This window comes from Erpetoichthys calabaricus, chromosome 3 (genome assembly GCF_900747795.2).
Source record: "Erpetoichthys calabaricus chromosome 3, fErpCal1.3, whole genome shotgun sequence".
Taxonomy (NCBI): domain Eukaryota; kingdom Metazoa; phylum Chordata; class Cladistia; order Polypteriformes; family Polypteridae; genus Erpetoichthys; species Erpetoichthys calabaricus.
In genome coordinates, this window is record NC_041396.2 from 30,844,229 (window position 1) to 30,866,178 (window position 21,950).

Below are 21,950 nucleotides of genomic sequence, written 5' to 3' on the forward strand. Positions count from 1 at the left end.
ATTATTGAGTGTGGAGAAGGTGGAAAACAAAAATGACAAATGTATCCATTTCAAATTCAAATTACAACACAGCAAAGTGTGCAGAAAGTGAAGACATCTCAATGCTTTCTGAATCCATTGTACATCTCGCCAATTGAACAAGTCTGAATTTAACTCTGTGTTTTTACTTGAATGATTTTCGACCTACTTACTGATGCCATACTGCGATAGCAGCAATCACATGTAGACATTATGTTATAACTATCAGAGGCACCGAAGACTCTGTCAGTTAATTCTTCACTCGGGCTCTAATTTGTTTAAAAGGCAGCACCAGCAAGCAACGCCCCTTGTGAGATTTACATCTCTGTCACGAAGGTCACCTGTACTGCTCTTGCTGACAGAAGTCCATATCAGCGCCTTCTTGTTGCTCCAGTGGAGAGTGGCAGCTGATAAAAAGGGCTGGCACAAATACTTGGAGTGCCACTGCATATAAGGCTGTGGCTCAGGGCTTGGCACACATTTTGGCCCAGAAGGTACCTGCAACGAGTCAACATGATGAGAGTTTTGGTTTTTCTTGCCTGTGTCGCTCTATTGGCAATGGCTGCACCTCCTCAGGAGAAAGGCATCTTTATTAACCTGGTAAGATATGCAGTCTGATGTTTTGCAGAGATATGTAATGATAGGGGTCATTTCTATGTGTCTGTTTTGTGATGAAATCGTGTGTTTCAAGTAAAGCCTGAAAGTTATGACTTGATCTGGCTTAGTCCCTGACCACCTACACCTTAAGTCACTTCATCTGGCTGTTATTCACTGGAAACTGTAGGACACTGAGATGTTCAGATCCCATCTTAGACACCAGCTGTCATAAGTCACCTCATCTCCTTGTGTTTCACTGTAGATTGTGGGATGCCAGGAGGCTCGACTTTTAGTAAACTTGCTGCTTACCAGTGCCACCCTAATTTACTTCATGTTCTTGAGCTTTGCAGGTTAAGTTACTGACTCTCAGGACAACCTTCATCTTATGCTTCAATAAAGAGTGTGAGAAACCAGAAGGTTCAAGTCTTTCTTAATCCTCAGACTGTATCTGAGATCCCAACTTAAATTACATTATACACTGAAGGGAATGGGTGACTGTAAGCAGCATTGAAGAATCTATCAAATACACCTTACATCTCCAGGGTTTGAGAATCAATAAGTGCTGCACCCATATACATAACCTGCTTATGAAATATTACTATGATATATACGATATATATTTACATATATATATATGGTTATTATTAATTTTATTAAGTTTTATTGCTTGATTTTTCTTTTATTATAAGTTAAATTGTGCTGCATTCTACTTTGCTGTTATGCTGTCCGTGTTATTGAGAAAAGTATTTCTCAGGTTGGGCCAGGAGAAATGCTAAGAAGTATCTTTGGTTCTAGAAATTTCTAGCAAAATGAGACAAAGCCCCTAATTAAACACTGATTGATTCCCTCTAAGAAAATGATATTATATTAAAATGATAAAAAGCATTACCATACCCTGGCACCTGAGACACCTGAGACAGGATTGCCAGGTCCTGGAAAAATTTCTAGCTAGACGACAGGTGACAATCCTTTTAATGGCACTGTGGACCATCCCAATGAATGACACTACTGACAACTGGGGGAGTTTCGGGGCTGTTAACTTCTTTCCCCTTAGAGTTTTGCTGTTTGGGCAGTCGCACGTAACCTTTAAAAACAGCACAAAAACCTGCATATCGTAAAATCTAAATTTTTATCCACACAACATTTTCAAAAGTAGCCCAAATTGTTATTAAAACCACACATCTGGCAACCCTGACCTGAGAGTCCAACTGCTGAACAATGGACACATTGGAGCACCATAGCCACTGACCCTGGGAGTTTGGAGTTATGACTCTCCGTAACCTTCCATCTTCCAAACTTCTTCATACTTTAATGCCACCTGGACAAGTTAGTGGATGGAACACAGAGAGCTAATGGAACAAGGAAAGAGCAAATGTCCTAAAGAGTGTAAGGCCATTCATTCTGCTGAATTCCAAGGGTTTTTTTCTGGCAGAGCCTGACATGCATTGCACATCAAATGATATCGTAATTCAAGCCAAGTATTAAATTATGTGTTGGGATTGGTTTTTTTTTGTTAGTGGTGAGCAAAACTGTTTGTGTGAAATTGCACCAAAGCTTAGAATTTTGCTTTGCAACAGAATTCACAAAACAAATTATGCTTTACTATAAGCACATCTATCTATCTATCTATCTATCTATCTATCTATCTATCTATCTATCTATCTATCTATCTATCTATCTATCTATCTATCTATCTATCTATCTATCTATCTATCTATCTATCTATCTATCTATCTATCTATCTATCTGTTTGTGAGGGAGCCCTGACTTTTCTCTTGCTGCATAAATTCCAGGCACGGTTTAATCTTCCTCTGAGTTAGAATATATTTTGTTCTTCTTTTGGCTGGTCCCATGAAGGGTTGCCACAGCGGATCATCTTCCTCCGTATCTTTCTGTCCTGTGCATCTTGTTCATTCACACCCATCACCTGCATGTCCTCTCTCACCACATCCATAAATCTTCTCTTAGGCCTTCCTCTTTTCTTATCTTCCCTGGCAGCTCTACCCTTAGCATCCTTCTCCCAATATACTCAGCATCTCTCCTCTGCACATGTCCAAATCAATGCAATCTCGCCTCTCTGACTTTGTCTCCCAACCGTCCAACTTGGGCTGACCCTCTAATGTCCTCATTTCTAATCCTGTCTATCCTTGTCACACCCAATGCAAATCTTAGCATCTTTAACTCTGCCACCTCCAGCTCTGTCTCCTGCTTTCTGGTCAGTGCCACCGTCTCCAACCCATATAACATAGCTGGTCTCACTACCGTCCTTTAGACCTTCCCTTTCACTCTTGCTGATATCCGTCTGTCACTAATCACTCCTGACACTCTTCTCCTCCCATTCCACCCTGCCTGCACTCTCTTTTTCACTTCTCTTCCACACTCCCCATTACTCTGTACTGTTGATCCCAAGTATTTAAACTCATCCACCTTTGCCAACTCTACTCCCTCCATCCTCACCATTCCACTGTCCTCCCTCTCATTTACACACATGTATTCTGTCTTGTTCCTACTGGCCTGCATTCCTGTCCTCTCTAGAGGATATCTCCACCTCTCCAGGGTCTCCTCAACCTGCTCCCTACTCTCGCTACAGATCACAATGTCATCAGCAAACATCATAGTCCACGGGGACTCCTTTCTAATCAAGTCTATCAACCTGTCCATCACCATTGCAAAAAAGAAAGGGCTAAGAGCTGATCTCTGATGTAATCCCATCTCCCATTCCTACTGCAGACCTCACCACAGTCGCACTTCCCTCGTACATATCCTGTACAACTCTTACGTACTTCTCTGCCACTCCCGACTTCCTCATACAATACCACAGCTCCTCTCAGTCACCCTGTCATATGCTTTCTGCAGGTCTACAAAGACGCAATTCAACTCCTTCTGGCCTTCTCTATACTTCTCCATCAACACCCTCAGAGCAAACATCGCATCTGTGGTGCTCTTTCCCAGCATGAAACCATACCGAGTTAGAATATATAAAGCATGTAAATTAAACAATTCAGTGTCTTCATTTTCAGTTTATCTTTTTGCCATACATTTGAAAACACTGCTTATGTTTTTATACTTTAGGGACTGAATGGTTCAAAGGTTTATAGGGAGTCAAAAACCTCACAAATTTATTTTTACCTTTGGTCAAGGCAGAGATCCTTAAAAGATGTATTCTGCCACAGTGTTGATGTAGTTGGGATGACATTTTTGATTGTCTTGCTTACACTTTTCCCAGAGCAGTGTGCTAAAGCATGGCACAGCTTTGTTATTTTTTTCTGGTGCACAACATTGAAAGTAGAGGGTGAGACTAGACAGTCTTTACCTGCAAGCACTTCTCCACTGATAAAACACATTGGCCATCGCATGAAGAACCCCTGGTTTAAGCTGGCTAATGAAGATGGGGAAGGTGAGCACAGACGGTGTTTCCTCTGACCCCGAGTAAGCAGGGAGAACAAACTAGCAGGCAGTGTCAGATGAGAGTGCATGGAGCCATGTGGAAGGGCCCACGGAGATCAGATGGTGTTGGAAGGCTGCTATGGAAGGAGACAGCAGTTTCAGGTGCAGAATACACCTTTGCTTCTAACCAAAAGACTTTTAAATCCCCCAAAACCTCATTTTTTAGTGAGTTTTGTGTTTAGCAATTGTGAAATTGCATGCAATATTAATTTTAGTGGAAATATTACTACACTGAATGCATAACAAAACTCGACTGTGTCACTTATCACTAGTTGTTGTTGTCATTTTGTCACAATTGTGGCTTTGGGGTGGTACTGGCAGTAGAATGACCTTTTTAAATAGGAAACCTGGACCATTTATGGAGCTAATCAATCCATGAGATGTGACATTAAGATGTTCACATACCTGCTTGGCTAATAACTCTCTGTGTTACACTAATGCTTTATTGAAAGAAAAAAAAAATGTTCATTTTTATTTCTGTTTTCACTGTACTGATGACAGGAGTGACACTATAAAGCATGTTGGTGGGCATTGGTTCACCCTGGTTTTATCCTCGTCCTTGTACAGGTGTAACTTTTAAAGACCAAATGTTTAAACTTTCCTATCATTTACTCTCTCATAAAATTTTAAAAGCTTTCTGTGGGACATTAAAGAAGACTTTGTGAGCCTTCAGACTCCCATATTCAAGCCATGGCGATTGTAACATGCATTGACATAACAATTAGCAAGTCTTCTTTTCTGTCTTTGCAGGATAATGGTGAGCTGTGCTTTCAAAGTGCTCAGTGCAAGAGCAAATGTTGCCACCGACATGATGGATTGAGCCTGGCACGCTGTACCTCCCGAGCGGCTGAGAACCAAGAATGCTCTCCTTTGGTAAGAAGACTGATTTTTTATTTGTTGTATTTTTTGTGATTCAGCAGTATGGCTGCACATAAAAAGCAGAGCGTGCGAATGAAGCAGCTGATAGCTTTACAGTGGGGTTACACTCTGATAAGAGAGGGTATCTGCTAACAGCTCGGAGTGGCATTGAAAGAAAGCTATGGGAAAGTACACAGACATTTGGGACAAGTGTGGAGGGCAGCAAAGGTGGAGGCCAACAGATTAAAATGGCTTAAATGATTTAAATGTCAAAGCCCAATTAGAAGGTTCAGCAAAGAGGTCTTTAGAATGAGGGCCTTGGGCAGCTTCAGGAGAGACAGGGGACACTGCATAATATACAGTAGAGGTGGGTATATCTTGGTCATGGAGGGTTACAGAGACGCAAATCTGACTATCAACAACCACTTAGAGCCTTGCCTAAGTGAATTGTTTGACACTTTGTACAATTCCAAGACCTCATCTTGGATAAATCAGTTCTGAAAAAGGATGGCTGATCATTTGTGACGAGTACAACTGTATGAGAATGGCTAGTACCGATGAACATGTCATTATTTTGTGTGATTAGTATGTGGTTGGTTTATATAGGAACATTTTAGAGAGGCCTGGCCTGACTCTAACTGAAGGAGATGCCAGGAGAAGCAACAAGCTCAACAATCAGAGAAATCTTTAAAAATACTTGTGTGGAAGAAGACCAAGTCAGGTCTGGGACTTGGGGCAGAAGTCAGACACATGGGTGGAGCAGAGACGTATGGTGGGGTTCACAGCTGGTGAGGCACTGACTCCTTCAGAGTCAGATTTACAAATATATAAGCCCAAAAGAGTAGCTTGTTCACTATTCAAATGGCAGCTTACACATTGACTACTGGTTTCATATCTCATCAGCATTCCTTACACACACATAGGTAAGGTACGTATTTGGCTAAGAAAGAAGTTTACATTTAAAGCGGTGAGAGAGAGAGAGCGGAGAGAGCGCATTTGCTCGGCACCCTCCACGTGTTCTAAATTTGCTGTTGCAATTCCATAGTTCATACTCATTTAAAACAAATGAAATTATAGAGTGGTGTATAAAAAAATGGATTACAGTTTTGACCTTAATTGAAATACATAGTTGTTTTTCTTCTTCTTCTTCTTCTTCTTCTTTTTTCGGCTCCTCCCGTTAGGGGTTGCCACAGTGGATCATCTTCTTCCGTATCTTTTTGTCCTCTCCATCTTGTTCATTCACACCCATCACCTGCATGTCCTCTCTCACCACATCCATAAACCTTCTCTTAGGCCTTCCTCTTTTCCTCTTCCCTGACAGATCTATCCTTAGCACCATTCTCCCAATATACCCAGCATCTCTCTCCTTTGCACATGTCCAAACCAACGCAATCTCGCTTGTCGCGTCTCCTAACCATCCAACTTGAGCTGACCCTCTAATGTCCTCATTTCTAATCCTATCCATCCTCGTCACACCCAGTGCAAATCTTAGCATCTTTAACTCTGCCATCTCCAGCTCTGTCTCCTGCTTTCTGGTCAGTGCCACCGTCTCCAACCCATATACTGTAACATAGCTGGTCTCACTACCGTCCTGTAGACCTTCCCTTTCACTCTTGCTGATACTCGTCAGTCACAAATCACTCCTGACACTCTTCTCCACCCATTCCACCCTGCCTGCACTCTCTTTTCCACCTCTCTTCCACACTCCCCATTACTCTGTACTGTTGATCTCAAGTATTTAAACTCATCCACCTTTGCCAGCTCTACTCACTGCATCCTCACCATTCCACTGACCTCCATCTCATTCACACACATGTATTCTGTCTTGTTCCTACTGGCCTTCATTCCTCTCCTCTCTAGAGCATATTTCCACCTCTCCAGGGTCTCCTCGATCTGCTCCCTACTCTCGCTAAAGATCACAATATCATCAGCAAACATCATAGTCCATGGGGACTCCTGTCTAATCTCGTCTGTCAACCTGTCTATCACCATTGCAAATAAGAAAGGGCTCAGAGCCGATCCCTGATATAATCCCACCTCCACCTTGAATGTATCCATCACTCCTACCGCAGACCTCACCACTGTCACACTTCCCTCGTACATATCCTGTACAACTCTTATGTACTTCTCTGCCACTCCCGACTTCCTGATACAATACCACAGCTCCTCTCGAGGCACCCTGTCATATGCTTTCTCCAGGTCCACAAAGACGCAATGCAACTAAACTAAACTTCTCCATCAACATCCTCAGATCAAAATTGCATCCATGGTGCTCTTTCTTGACATGAAACCATACTGCTGCTCACTAATCATCACATCAGTTCTTAACCTAGCTTTCACTACTCTTTCCCATAACTTCATGCTGTGACTCATCAATTTTATCTCCCTGTAGTTACTTCAGTCCTGCACATCCCCCTTATTTTTAAATATCGGCACTAGTATACTTCTTCTCCATTCCTTAGGCATCCTCTCACTTTCCAAGATTCCATTAAACAATCTGGTTAAAAACTCCACTGCCATCTCTCCTAAACACCTCCATGCTTCCACAGGTATGTCATCTGGACCAATGGCCTTTCCATTTTTCATCTTCTTCATAGCTGTCCTTACTTCCTCCTTGCTAAACCGTTGCACTTCCTGATTCACTATCTCCACAACATCCAACCTCTTCTCTCTCTCGTTCTCTTCATTCATCAGCCTCTCAAAGTACTCTTTCCATCTGTTCAACACACTCTCCTCGCTTGTGAGTACGTTTCCATCTTTATCCTTTATCACCCTAACCTGTTGCACATCTTTCCCAGCTCGGTCCCTCTGTCTAACCAATTGGTACAGGTCCTTTTCTCCATCCTTAGTGTCCAACCTCTGATACAACTCATTATATGCCTTTTCTTTAGCCTTCGCCACCTCTTTCTTCACTTTGCACCTTATCTCCTTGTACTCTTGTCTACTTTCTGCATCTCTCTGACTATCCCACTTCTATACTCTCCTGTATTTCCTCATTCCACCACCAGGTTTCCTTTTCCTCCTTCCTCTTGCACCCTTCTTGCTGTCACCCTTACTATATCTGCTGTAGTTTCCCAGCTGTCTGGTAAATCTTCACTGCCACCCAGTGTCTGTCTGACCTTCTCTCTAAACTTAACCTTGCAGTCTTCCTTTTTCAACTTCCACCATTTGATCCTTGGCTCTGCCCTCACTCTCTTCCTCTTCTTGATCTCCAATGTCATCCTACAGACCACCATCCTATGCTGCTTAATTACACTTTCCTCTGCCACCACTTTGCAGTCTTCAATCTCCTTCAGATCAACTCTTCTGCATAGGATGTAATCTACCTGTGTGCATCTTCCTCCACTCTTGTACGTAACCCTATGTTCCTCCCTCTTCTTAAAATACGTATTAACCAAAGCCATGTCCATCCTTTTGGAAAAATCCACGATCCTCTGACCTTCTTCATTCCTCTCCTTGACAACATACCTACCCATCACCTCCTCGTCTCCACTGTTCCCTTCACCAACATGTTCATTGAAATCCGCTGCAATCGCCACTTTCTTGGGTACACTGTTCATCACTTCATCCAACTCACTTCAAAAATCTTCGTTCTCTTCCATCACACACCAAACTTGCGGGGCATATGCACTAACAACATTCATCATCACACCTCCAATTTCCAGCTTCATAATCATTACTCTGTCTGACACTCTTTTCACCTCCACAACACTCTTGACATACTGTTCCTTCAGAATAACTCCTACCCCATTTCTCCTCCCATCCACACCATGATAGAACAATTTGAATCCACCTCCAATCCACCTGGCCTTACTCCCCTTCCTTTTAGTCTCTTGCACGCACAATAAATCAACCTTCCTTCTCTCCATCATATCTGCTAACTCTCTCCCCTTACCAGTCATACTGCCGACATTCAAAGTTCCTACCCTCTGTTCTACTCTCTTTACCTTCCTCCTCTCCTCCTGCCTCTGGACATGTCTCCCCCCTCTTCTTCTCCTTCTTCTTCTTTGGCCAACAGTAGCCCAATTTCCGCCAGCACCCTGTTCGTTAACAGTACTGGTGGCAGTTGTTGTTAACCCGGGGCTCGACCGATCCAGTATGGAAATTTGTATTGTTGTCCGCATATTGATTTGGCAAACTTTTACACCTGATGTCCTTCCTGACGTAACCCTCCCCATTTATCTGGGCTTGGGACCGGCACAAAGAAACACACTGGTTTTTGTATCCCCTGTGGCTGAGTTCATCCCCTGTGGCTGGCTGTTTTTAAAAGCTTTTAATTCTGATGCTTTAATCAATTTTAGTACAGACTGTTCAACAAAAGAATCACAAGAAATAATATTTTATTTAAGGTCAAAATTTAGTTTTTAAATATTGGGTTGTTTTTTTTCTTAGTCTGATCCCATTTTTTATAAAACTGAAAACCGTTTATGGTCTTACCTTTATTTGTAAATGAAAATCTCTGTTACTTTCTTGTAAAAGTCCTCCTTATTTTCCTTTAGTTTTAAAAATCTTAATCTTCCATTTTGGAAGTCAGTAGGAACAAAAATACAAAATAAATGGACTGCTGCAGTGCACGTGACTTTCTGATATTGCTAACTTATTGGCACCTCTGCGCAGAAGAACAGCAGCGACAAGCACCTGTTGGGCTCACATGCGTTCCCTTCAGTGCGTCATGGTACTGTCTGCCTCACCTTGTGCCTTTTCATTGCGGTTTTATTTCCGATCAGCAAGACTAGATATGTCACACACATTCATTAAAGATATTAGCCAGACTGTGGAAAGTCAGGGTGTATAATAAACGTTAAACATTATATTGGCGACATACAGAAATACAGCAACAGGCACGCGGCAATTGCATGCATCAACCCATGAGTGAGGGAGAGCGCAGTCGGAAGGGAGGTGAGGCTCGTCGCTACTGCACCTCACGTTTGTCCCCTGTATTTGGTCAGGAAATGTGCAAATTCAGCGATTTGACTATAAAAATGATCAAAATTATTGGAATCATACAGAAAACAAATTTATAGCGCAGGCCAGTGGGCAAATTTATTTTATGTTATCATTATTAGTGTTTTTACTTTCATAATGACAGGTGTGATTGTACCCATTTATAAGAGGAAGGGTGATATTCAGGGTTGTGGAAACTAGAGAAGAATAAAGCTGATGTCAACACACACAATGAAAATTTGGGAAAGGGTTATAGAGAGAAGGCTTAGGGAAGAGACCACCATAGCAGAGGAGCAGTTTGGATTTATACCAGGGAGAAGAACAATTCATGCAGTCTTTGCATCGAAATAGCTGACAGAGAAGTATCGGTAAAGTTTAGAGGGCTTGTAAGTAAATCAGCAAAAGTTGGGACACTTGAAGGAATTGTTTGCATCAGCTGTTTGAAGGGTCAAATTATGATGGCTAGACTAAGTCTTAGCATCTCCAAAATGGCAGGTCGTCTGGGGTGTTCCCACTATGCAATTGTTAGTACCTAACAAAAGCGGTCCAAAGAAGGACCAGGAACAGGGTTATGGGCATCCAAGGTTCATTGATGTCTGTTGGGGAGCTAAGGTTTCCCTATCTGAAGCACAAATTGGTGAAAAATGTATTGCTGGCCATGACATAAAGGTGTCAGAATAGAAAGTGTATCACATCTTGCTGTGTATGTGGCTGCGTGACCGCACACTGGTCAGAATGCCCAAAATGACCCCTGTACCCCACTGAAGTGCCAACAATATGCATGTGTGTGTCAGAACTGGGCCATGGAGCAATGGAAGAGGGTGGCATCACATTTTCTTTTATATCCAGTGGATGGCTGGATGCATGTGTGTCAGTAACCTGGGCAAGAGATGGCAGCAGGATGCAATATGAATACAATATGGTGGAGGCAGTGTGATGCTCTGGGCAAATTTCTGCTGGGAAACCTTGGGTTCTGTCATTCATGTGGATGTTACTTTGACATGTACCACCTACTTAAAGACTGTTGCAGACCATGTACGCCCCTTTATGGTAATGGTATTCTCTGATGGCAGTGACCTCTTTCAGCAGGATAATGCATCCTGCCACACTGCAAACATTGTTCAGGAATGGTTTGAGGAACATGACAAGGATTTCAAGATGTTAACTTAGCCTCCAAATTCCTTATCGAGCATTTGTGGAATGTGATTTAAAGAATCAGCTGCTAACGTCTTGGTGGCAGATACCACAGGAAACCTTCAGAGCTCTTGTGAGGTCCATGCCACGAAAAGTGATCCTGGAACGTGAACCCTGGTCTCTGTGCTGTGAGGCAGCAGCACTAACTGACTGCCAAGTCAGAAGTTTTCTTTCATTTTAATTTTCCTCTTTGTTCAGACCAAAGTGTATGTGTACATTTATTTATGTACTTATCTATTTATGTATCTACCAATTTATGTTTTTATTTATTAAAGAGTTTCAGTAAAAAGCCAAATATCCCTCTAGATAGATAGATAGATAGATAGATAGATAGATAGATAGATAGATAGATAGATAGATAGATAGATAGATAGATAGATAGGTGAAAGGCACTATATAATAGATAGACAGATAATGAAAGGCATTATATCTATGTATAGTGTCACAGGAGGTTGGGGGTCAGACCCAGCCGGGACGCCTGGAAGTACCGGGAGGTGGTCTATACGTCCCCCGGGCCACGAGGGGGCAACCGCAAGGATGGGGACGGAGCAAGGAGGCTCAAACCCACTGGGGCCCGTGGCCACTGCTAGGGGGCGCCCCGAGCATCATGGAGCCCAGGAGATCGACACTTCCACCACACCTGGGAAGGTGGAGGAAGGACCTTCCAGAGATGTCTGGAGTGCAGGACAGTGACAGCAGTCTGTTGCTGAAGCTGCTCCTCTGTCTGGAGATGATCCTTTTCAGTGGATGCAGTGGATTCTCCATGATTAACAGGAGCCTGCTCAGCGCCCGTTGCTCTGCCACAGATGGCAGTTATATCTGTATAGTTATATCTATCTATCTATTTATTATATAGTGCCTTTCACATATCTATCTATCTATCTATCTATCTATCTATCTATCTATCTATCTATCTATCTATCTATCTATCTATCTATCTATCTATCATAGTACCACCATGTTGCCCATAACTCACTTATTTTTCCTTTTCTTTATTTAGTATTCCAGTTCAGAAACATGTGTTAATATATTCTGCAGTAGACAGATGTCCTGTCCAATGACATTCCCTGATGTCAGATTCCCATGTGACAGTCACATTGTAATGACAAACTGGTAGAATGCTGGCAGAGGCTGAGGCTCCCCCTGTTGTTTGCTTCATTTGCTGTTATTCAGTGATCATCTCTGTTGTGTCTCTCAGACCAAACAGTTGCTGGATAAGGACGGGTCAGAAGTACCAAGAAGCCCACTCCAGTTACGAACAGTAGACTTTGTACAGTTTGTGTATAAAGCAGTGTGATGGAAGGGATAAGATAACATGCAGCTCAGTGTGAAAAGCTGACAGATGATAAGGCGTCTATTAATAAAGTATCTATCTATCTATCTATCTATCTATCTATCTATCTATCTATCTATCTATCTATCTATCTATCTATCTATCTAGTCGTGAGTGCCATGTGTTTGTGTAGAAAGGAGGCTGAGCTGGTGGGTTTCAAAATGGCGTGTGTGTTTGTGCGCTCACATGGGCATGTGGCCAGCTACTCTGCTCTTGTTCACTGCTCTTGCTCTTGTGTTGCAGACTCTTTATGGCACGTACTACCGATGCCCCTGTGAGAGTGGCCTGCACTGTGACACAGACATCACAATTGGAGGCTCCATCACCAATACCAACTTTGGGATCTGCATTGACCGTAACGAGAAATCCATCAGTGATTGACCGAGATCCTGACACTGGTGCCAATCTTCAGAAATGTAATCAGAACGACTCCAAATATATCTTAACAGACCTCACCCTTATACTCACCTTCAAATGGCAAACTGTACTGAACAGGAAAAAAACAATTAAAATGAAAACTGCCCGAGACAATCTCTTTCTTATCTGTAAATCAACTAATACTAAAAATAAAAATCAGCATGTGGTTAGCCTCTGGTTGTGTGTCTCTCCAATTGTCTAATAAAGTCAAGTGATGTACCCTGCAGTTCTTTTTATTTTTTTTTTGAGGTGATCAAATTTAGATTTGAGAGAATGGAAAAGGAATGCAAGGAAAAGAAATTGACAATATGTGATTTTGGGCTACGTAAGAACGTGCAGTGGTTAAGGCTTTGGACTTCAGACCCTGAGGTTATGGGTTCAAATCCAGCTACTGACACTGTGAGACCACGAGCGGGTCACCTGATCTGCCTGTCCTCCAATTGGAAAAGCAAAAAAAAAAAAGCCAAACAGATGTTTTAAGTCACCTCAGATAAAGGCGTCAGCCAAATAAGTAAACGTGAAACAAAAGAACTCAGCCAAACAGCCAACTTCACTCACAGCCAAACGCACACACACACAGTAAGGAGAGAAAAAGTGGACGGGAGAAACTGCATCATGGAGCAACCACCAACCAGCCCTTCATCATCTGAAGAGCACAAAGCCGGTTGTGGATAGCAGAGCTGGAAGAGGTGATGACCCAAGACGTGAAAAGATCAAGAAGGATGAAACTGTAAAATACATTCTTTATATTTATATAGCGCTTGTCTCACTACTCAAAGTGTTCTCCACGCAGGGAGGACCCGGGAAGCGAACCCACAATATCCTTACTGCAATTTCCAGATTGCAGGGGAAACAAGAACAGGAGAAGCTAAGAAGTATGGAAGACTATCCACAACAAAATTAAATGCAATTAAATGTGTTAACTACAACACCCTCCAGAATGTCTGGGACAAAGACACATGTTCTCTTGATTTACTCCACTGCTCTACAGTTTAAAATTACAAATCAAACAATTCAGACATTGTGACTAAAGCGCACATGGCAGACTTTCATTTCAGGAGATTTGCAAACAATTCGGTCACAGCATGTAAAAATGACAACACTGTTTCTACACTGTCCCCCCCATTTCAGGACACCATAATGTTTGGCACAAACAGGCATCTGAGGTGTTTGTGATTCCTCAGGTGGGTTTCATTGCTTCATAAGATATCTCGGCCTGCTTCTACCCTTTGGAGTGCTGTAGTTGCCATTGTTCAACACGAGGACAGGAGTTGTGCCAACGAAAGTCAAAGAGGCCATAATGAGACTGAAAAACAAGAACAAAACCATTAGAGAAATCATTAAAACCTTAGGATGACCGAAATCAACTGTCTGGAATATCATGAAGAAGAAAGAACACACCGGTGAGCTCAGTAACCACAAAGGGGATGGTAGGCCAAGAAAGACCTCCACTACAGATGACAGAAGAATCCTCACTATGATAAAGAAAAAGCCCCAAAGGCCTGTCTGACAGATCAGAGACCAACTTCAAGAGGCCGATGTGTGTGTATCAGAGACGACTACCAGCAGAAGACTTAATGAGGAGAAACACAGAGGCCACACTGCAAGAGGCAAACCACTAGTTAGCCACAAAAACAGGACGGCCAGATTACAGTTTGGGAAAGAGGACTTGAAAGAGCCTGCAGAAATCTGGAAAAGGTCTTGTGGACAAACGAGACAAAGAAGAACCTTAGAGTGATGGCAAGAGGAACGTGTGGAGACGATAAGGTCCATGATCCAAAGCAGACCACCATGGTGCCCTCTGCTAAACATAGTGCTGAGGGGGTTATGGCTTGGGCATGTATGGCTGCCATGGCACACTTCTCTTCATTGATGATGGATCTGCTGATGGCAGTGGCACAATGAATTCTGAGGTGAACAGAAACATCTGATCTGCTCGAGTTCTAGTAAATGCCTCCAAACACCGTGGACGTTGCTTCATCCTACAAGATAATGACCCCAAACATACTGGTGAGGCAACACAGGAATTTGCCAAAGTAAAAAAACTTAAAATTTTTGAATGGTCAAACCAGTCACCCGATTTAAATCCAATTGATCAGGCTGTCCATATGCTGAAGGGAAAACCTAAGGGAACAAATCCCCGAAACAAGCAGGAACTGAAGATGGCAGCATTAGAGGCTTGGCAGAGCATCACCAGAGAAGACCCTCAGCACCTGGTGATGTCTATGAATCTCAGACTTCAAGCTGTCATTGCATGCAGGGGATATGTGACAAGTCCTACATTTAGACCTGCCATTGCTGTGTCCCAAATATTATGGTGCCCTGAAATGGGGCGATCATGTGGAAAAACTGTCGTTTATGGTTGGTATGACCGAAATGAATACAAATCCTCTTATCTGAAAGTTTGCAATGTGCACTCTAATTATGTCTGAATTGTCTAACTTGTAACTTTAATCTGCAGAGCAGAGGGGTAAATCAAGGAAAAATATGTCTTTGTGCCACGCATGTGAAGCTGACTTTGTGCTGGGTGCTGCAAGCCTCTTTCAAGCTGAGGGGAAGGGCAAAGTGGCCCTGCAGTGTCCTCCATTCTCTTGGCTGTGTTTCCAGTTTAGAGTAGGGCTTGAAGGTCTTTAATCACATCAAAATGAGGACTACCCTCCTGTTTTTATCTATCACACGTTTACGTTTCCCATTCAAGCTTTTTTAAGTCAAGCCCATACAGCACATACCAGCGAAAAGCTATAAAAAGTCCCAGACCAGTATCCCCTTAAAAGTATAGTCATTTAAAAAATAAGGAAAGGAAATCAATAACCAGAGTGTGAGATTCATAAGACATTGCTCTGCATCTTGATTATCACCCACTGCAGTGGTGCTTTTCTCTATCTATCTATCTGTCTATCTATCTATCTATCATATAGTGCCTTTCATATCTGTCTATCTATTATATAGTGCCTTTCCCATCAATCTATCTATCTTTTTTATGTTTCTGCTACTGTATGCATTTGAATTTCCTCTTGGGATTAATAAGGTTTATTTAACCTAATTTAGGGTTCTCTTCACACGGCGGTTCTTTCGCCAGCGGTCGGGTCCTCCTTGAAATCCAAAATGAGCTGCACGTTGCCCACACTTGTTAGTCGAAGTCAAGAAGAACTCCACAAGACACGAGTGACTAGTCGAGTTTCTGACTGCTCAGCGTATAAGACACAAAATGGACAAAACTGTCACCTGAGCTCCATGGCCGGCTCCCCGGTCGCAGTCCGTGAGCTGTTTACACCTTCTCTCTGTACGATTGGACTTGTCGCCTGCTCTCGTTTTTCCTCCCACATTCCAACGCTCTGCACGTGAGTTGTTGACTGGTTAAACTGGTTCAGTGTGAAAGTGTGCGTGAGTGTGGGTCCGATTCCACTGATTGCCTGAACTGCACTCGGCTCGTTTGCGAATGCGCCTGTTAATCTTAGGCCAGGAAACTCCATTGGAAGTCAGGAAGACATTAAGAAGTTTTTGTTGCCATCTAGTGGACAAATTTATTTATTGTGGCCAACATATTTTTGGGAGTACAGTACCGTACTGTATTCTGAAAGCAATACACGCCTGGGAATTCTCATAACAGAAATGACGTGTTTCGTTTTCATGCTGCTTTGAATTACTCGGCGGAATATACGGGTACTCAGGACACCACTTATTCCACCAACACTCACTGACAAGTCATCCCTGATTTGATTGATGGCCGTTTTAAAAAATACACTTCATAGAGTGTTAAGTGACTTAACATTAACTTTTAAGAAAAGAACAGCAGATATCTGTCTATCTATCTATTATATAGTGTATTTCACATCTGCCTTTCTATTATACAGTGTCTTTCACATCTATCTACAGTATGTATTATATAGTGCCTTTCACATCTATTATGTAGTTCCTTTCACATCTATCTATCTATCTATCTATCTATCTATCTATCTATCTATCTATCTATCTATTATATAGTACCTTTCACATCTATCTATCTGTCTGTCTATTATATAGTGTATTTCACATCTATGTCTATTATATAGTGCCTTTAACAACCATCTATTATATAGTACCCTTCATAACTGTCTATTTATATTTTCATTTTAATGTTTCTGCTACTGTATGCATTTGAATTTCCTCTTGGGATTAATAAGGATTATTTAATCTAATTTAGGGTTCTCGGGTTCTCCTCAGGGCGGCACGGTGGAGCAGTGGTAGTGCTGCTGCCTCGCAGTTAGGAGACCTGGTCCTCCCTGCGTGGAGTTTGCATGTTCTCCCCGTGTCTGCGTGGGTTTCCCCCGGGTGCTCTGGTTTCCTCCCACAGTCCAAAGACATGCAGGTTAGGTGGATTGGCGATTCTAACTTGGCCCTAGTGTGTGCTTGGTGTGTGGGTGTGTTTGTGTGTGTCCTGCGGTGGGTTGGCACCCTGTCCGGGATTGGTTCCTGCCTTGTACCCTGTGTTGGCTGGGATTGTCTCCAGCAGACCCCCGTGACCCTGTGTTCGGATTCAGCGGATTGGAACATGAATGGATGGATGGATGGGTTCTCTTCACACGGCTGTTCCTTCGCCATCGGTCGGGTCCTCCTCGAAACCCAAAGTGAGCTGCACGTTGCCCACACGTGTTAATCGAGGTCAAGAAGAGCTCCACAAGACACGAGTGACTAGTCGGGTTTCTGACTGCTCAGCGTACTCGACACAAAATGCATAAAACTGTCACCTGAGCTCCATGGCCGGTTCCCCGGTCGCAGTTCGTGCGTTATTTGCACCTTCTCTTTTTACGTTTGGATTTGTCGCCTGATCTCTGCTTCTCCTCCCACATTCCAAAGTTTTGCACGTGAATTGTTGACTGGTTAAACTGGTTCAGTGTGAAAGTGTGCGTGAGTGTGGGTCCGATTCCACTGATTGCCCGAACTGCACTCAGCTCGTTTGAGAATACGCCTGTTAATTTTAGGTCAGGAAACTCCATTGGAAATCGGGAAGAGATTAAGAAGTTTTTGTTGCCATCTAGTGGACAAATCCGTTGATTGCGCCCCAACATATTTCTGGGAGTATTATGAAAGCAATACACGTCCGCGAATCCTCACTAGAAAAATGACGTGTTTCGTTTGCTTGCTGCTTTGAATTACTCGGGAGAATATACGGCTACTCAGGACACCACTCATTTCACCAACACTCACTGACAAGTCATCCCTGATTTGATTGATGGGCGTTTTCAAAAATATACTTCGTAAAGTGTTAAGTGACTTAACATTATCTTTTAAGAAAAGAACAGCAGATCGGAACAATTCCAGTCTGGCACAGGGATGCAGTGCTTTGCTGAGATGCCTCACAGCTGTAAGGGCATTGTCTTTGGGCATTGCATGTTCTCCCCGTGTTCACGTGAGTTTTCTGTAGTTACATTGGGTTGCTCTTTATTTATTCTTCTTTCCTATTTGTTTGTTGATTTGGAGAAGGCTTATGATGGAGTGCCGCGTCCGGAGGTGCATGAGAGAAAAAGGAGGACCAGCGAATTATGTAAGGATGTCCAGGATATGTATGAGGGAGCGAGGACTCGGGTCATAGGCAATGTTGGGGAGCGAGACAACATCCCAGTTAGAGGAGGTCTGCACTATGGTCTTCTTGAAGTCCTTACCTTTTTGATCTGGTTGTGGATGTGCTGAGTCGTGGCGTTTTATTGATGGAATTGTGTTGTGTATTACCAGAAAAGAGGAAATGTAGAGGAAGTTGAAAGAATGAAGAAGACAGAAGAAGATACCATACCATACCATACCATTTTTATTTGTTAAGCGCTTAAAAACACAGCATTACAACTGACCGAAGCGCTGTACAGTTAAAACAAGCAAGACTAAAAGCAAAATATTAAAAACAAACATTAAGAGAGAATTAAAACAGAGACATTAAAAAACAGGTCAGGGGACCCAATAAAACAGAGAAATAGCAAAAAGCAAGTGGGAATAAGACAGGTTAAGAATTAAAAGCCAATGTGAAGAAGTGCGTTTTTAGGTGTGATTTGAATGTGGTGACTGAAGTGGCTTGCCTAACCACTAAAGGTAAGGAGTTCCAGAGCTTGGGTGCACAGACAGAAAAAGCCCTTTCACCACGAGCTTTAAAACGTGCCTTGGGAACGGTTAGGAGCAGCTGATCTGCGGATCTAAGAACACGAGGGGGATTGTGACGATGGAGCAAGACACTCAAGTAGGCAGGGGCTAGACCATTTAGTGCCTTATAGGTTAAGAGGAGTATCTTAAAATCAATTCTGAAACTAACCGGCAGCCAGTGTAGGGTTTTTAAAATCGGTGTAATGTGTTGGCTTCTGCTGCTTCCAGTTAAAAGTCTTGCAGCCGCATTTTGAACCAATTGGAGTCTCGAAAGAGTGGCTTTACTAATACCATATAGGCAGGAATTAGAATAGTCGAGCCGGGACGTAATGAATGCATGGATTACTGATTCCAGGAGGTGGTAAGGCAGAATTGGTTTGAGTTTGGCAATTCGCCTGAGATGGAAAAAGCAGGATTTTACTGTGCTGTTGACTTGAGCATCCATTTTCAGGACCATGTCCATTTTGATTCCAAGATTGGAAACAGACGAAGTTACTGGAATGGGAAGAAAGTCGAGGCCAAGGGGTAGGGTCTGTTTGCGGTCGGGACTAAAAACAATGACCTCGGTTTTTGAATCGTTCAGGTGAAGGAAGTTTACAGCCAGCCAGTCCTTAATGTCAGATAAGCAGTTGAGAAGAGGTTTAGTGGAGTCAGTTGACTTGAGGGAGAAATAAATTTGGCAGTCATCAGCATATAGGTGATACGAGATTGCATGTTTTCTAAAAATTGCACCTAAAGGCAGGATGTAAATTGAAAAAAAGTAGTGGCCCCAAAATGGAACCCTGGGGGACACCACATGGGAGTGGGACTGATTCAGATGAAAAATCATCTAGCATGACTCTAAGAGTCCTGTTGCAGAAATATGACCTGAACCAGTCGAGGGCTAAGCCAGATACACCAACCCAGGATTCGAGTCGGGAGATCATGATGTCGTGGTCGATCGTGTCGAAGGCAGCAGATAAATCGAGAAGAACCATAATCACGTAGAGTCCTGAGTCCAATGCCAAAAGGACATCATTTAGGACACGTAAATGCGCGGTTTCTGTGCTGTGTTGGGGCCTAAAGCCTGACTGAAAAAGGTCCATTACCTGATGGTCCTGTAGGTGGTGAATTAATTGCTCATAAACTACTTTTTCGAGTAATTTTGACAGGAAAGGTAGTTTGGAAATTGGACGTAGATTGGAGAAGATGGCAGGGTCAAGATCAGGTTTTTTCACGATTGGATGTACAACTGCGTGTTTGAAAGCACAAGGAACTGTAGCCGAAGATAGACTACTAGTTATGATCTTTAAGACATCATATCGAATCACAGGAAAGACATCTTTCAGCAGTCTGGACGGCACCACATCGTCCGGAGAGCCTGAAGGCTTCATTGAGGCGACGATTTTTTCCAGATGGGGGAGCGAAATGGGTTCAAAGCTAGTGAGGGAGCCGTGTACAGGAACGGCTAAATCAACAGAGCCAGAAGAAGAAATGGAGATCTGGGATCTAATGTTCGTAACCTTATCCAGAAAAAACGTAAGGATCTGATTACAAAGAGCATTGGAGGGAGAAGAGAAAACAGTTGCAGCTGGAGAGAGGACAGCATTCAGTGTTTTGTATAAGACACGTTGATTGCCAGAATTTTTTGAGATGATGTCAGTAAAAAAACGGTTCCATGCACCTCTGACTGCTCTCTGGTATTGAGACCACATGTCTCTCATGCAGTCAAAGGTAACAGTGAGACCATCTTTCCTCCATTTACGTTCTAGCCGCCTACAATTTTGCCTGATGGAGCGAGTTTGTTCATTTAGCCATGGGTCATGCTTGACTTTGGATTGTCTCTGTTTGAGTGGGGCTACAACATCCATCACAGAACAGCAGGAAGTATAGAAGCTTTGCAATAAAACATCAGCATCCGTGGATTCACATGATGTGCAGATTGATGAAAAAGCAGCTGCAAAATCTTCAGCAGCAGAAGGGGAAATGACACGGAAGGGACGGGTAGCGGTGGATTTACCATGCTCAGCAGAGACCAAATCCAAATTAAACAGAACAGGCGAGTGATCAGAAAAACTGGGAGGCAGAATGTCCAAGTCACTGATTCTGAGACCACGAGAACGAACCAGGTCCAGTGTGTGAGCCTGTCCATGTGTTGGTCCATTGACTAGTTGAGAAAGACCAAAGGAGTCAATAATGTCCAGAAAGTCTTTTGCTAGAGGTTTAATGGGACAGCAAACATGGATATTAAAATCACCCAAACAAAGGAAGCGATCATATCTGCAGGTAATATCAGCCAAAAAAGCTGCAAATTCGTCTAAAAAGTCCTTATTATATTTTGGGGGGCGATAGATGAGTGTGCACAGCAGCGGTGGAGAAAAGACAAGTTCAAACATACTGAGCTCAAAAGTTAAAGGGGAAAATGAAAGCGGAAGGGAAGGGCGTTTGCAGATAAAATCAGATTTAAATAAGGTCAATAAGCCCCCGCCGCGGCGCAGCGCTCTCGGCGTGTTGATAAAGGAACATCCCGGGGGCAAAACTTCAGTGAGTGAGAGCGTCTCGCCTGGTAAAATCCAGGTTTCAGCAGTACATAAAAAATCCAGGCCATTGGAAAGAAAAAAGTCTTTCAGGATGAAAGTTTTGTTCACGACCGATCTGGCATTTATCAGCGCAAAACGAACCGGCTGGGACGACGTTAACAAAGACGCACCAGCCGTGGCGGCTGACATTGTCGTGATGCGGCGTAGGTTGTTAAAGTTCACTCCCCGGCGGCGGTGACGGAGCGAGGCAGGGAAGTGTACCAGAGCATCCGAGGGCAAGAGGCATTCCGGGAGCATTGACTCATGTTGGGAGCCAGGAGAGTTGTTCCTAGAGAGGATCCGGGAGGCTCGGAGCCGAGCCCTGGTGCCTCCACGCTTCCCACGGCGGCGGCGTTTCCATCGGCGACCGGCCAAGCCGTGGACAGTGATGAGGAAGGCCGGGACTTCCTCAAACAGTCGGCCAAAGGTTTGACTGAACTCCGGAGTCAAATGTCGAGAAACCCCCGCACTCGTTC

At 43.2% G+C, this 21,950-nt stretch overlaps 1 protein-coding gene across 1 annotated transcript; it reads left to right on the forward strand.

Moving 5' to 3' along the window:
- Positions 1–427: 427 nt before the first annotated feature.
- LOC114649625 (colipase-like) lies at positions 428–13,034 on the forward strand. Its single transcript, XM_028799091.2, has 3 exons — positions 428–618; positions 4,813–4,935; positions 12,635–13,034. Exons 1-3 carry the CDS (start codon positions 532–534, stop codon positions 12,770–12,772), a joined length of 348 nt encoding a protein of 115 aa, XP_028654924.1. The 5' UTR covers positions 428–531; the 3' UTR covers positions 12,773–13,034.
- Positions 13,035–21,950: the final 8,916 nt, after the last annotated feature.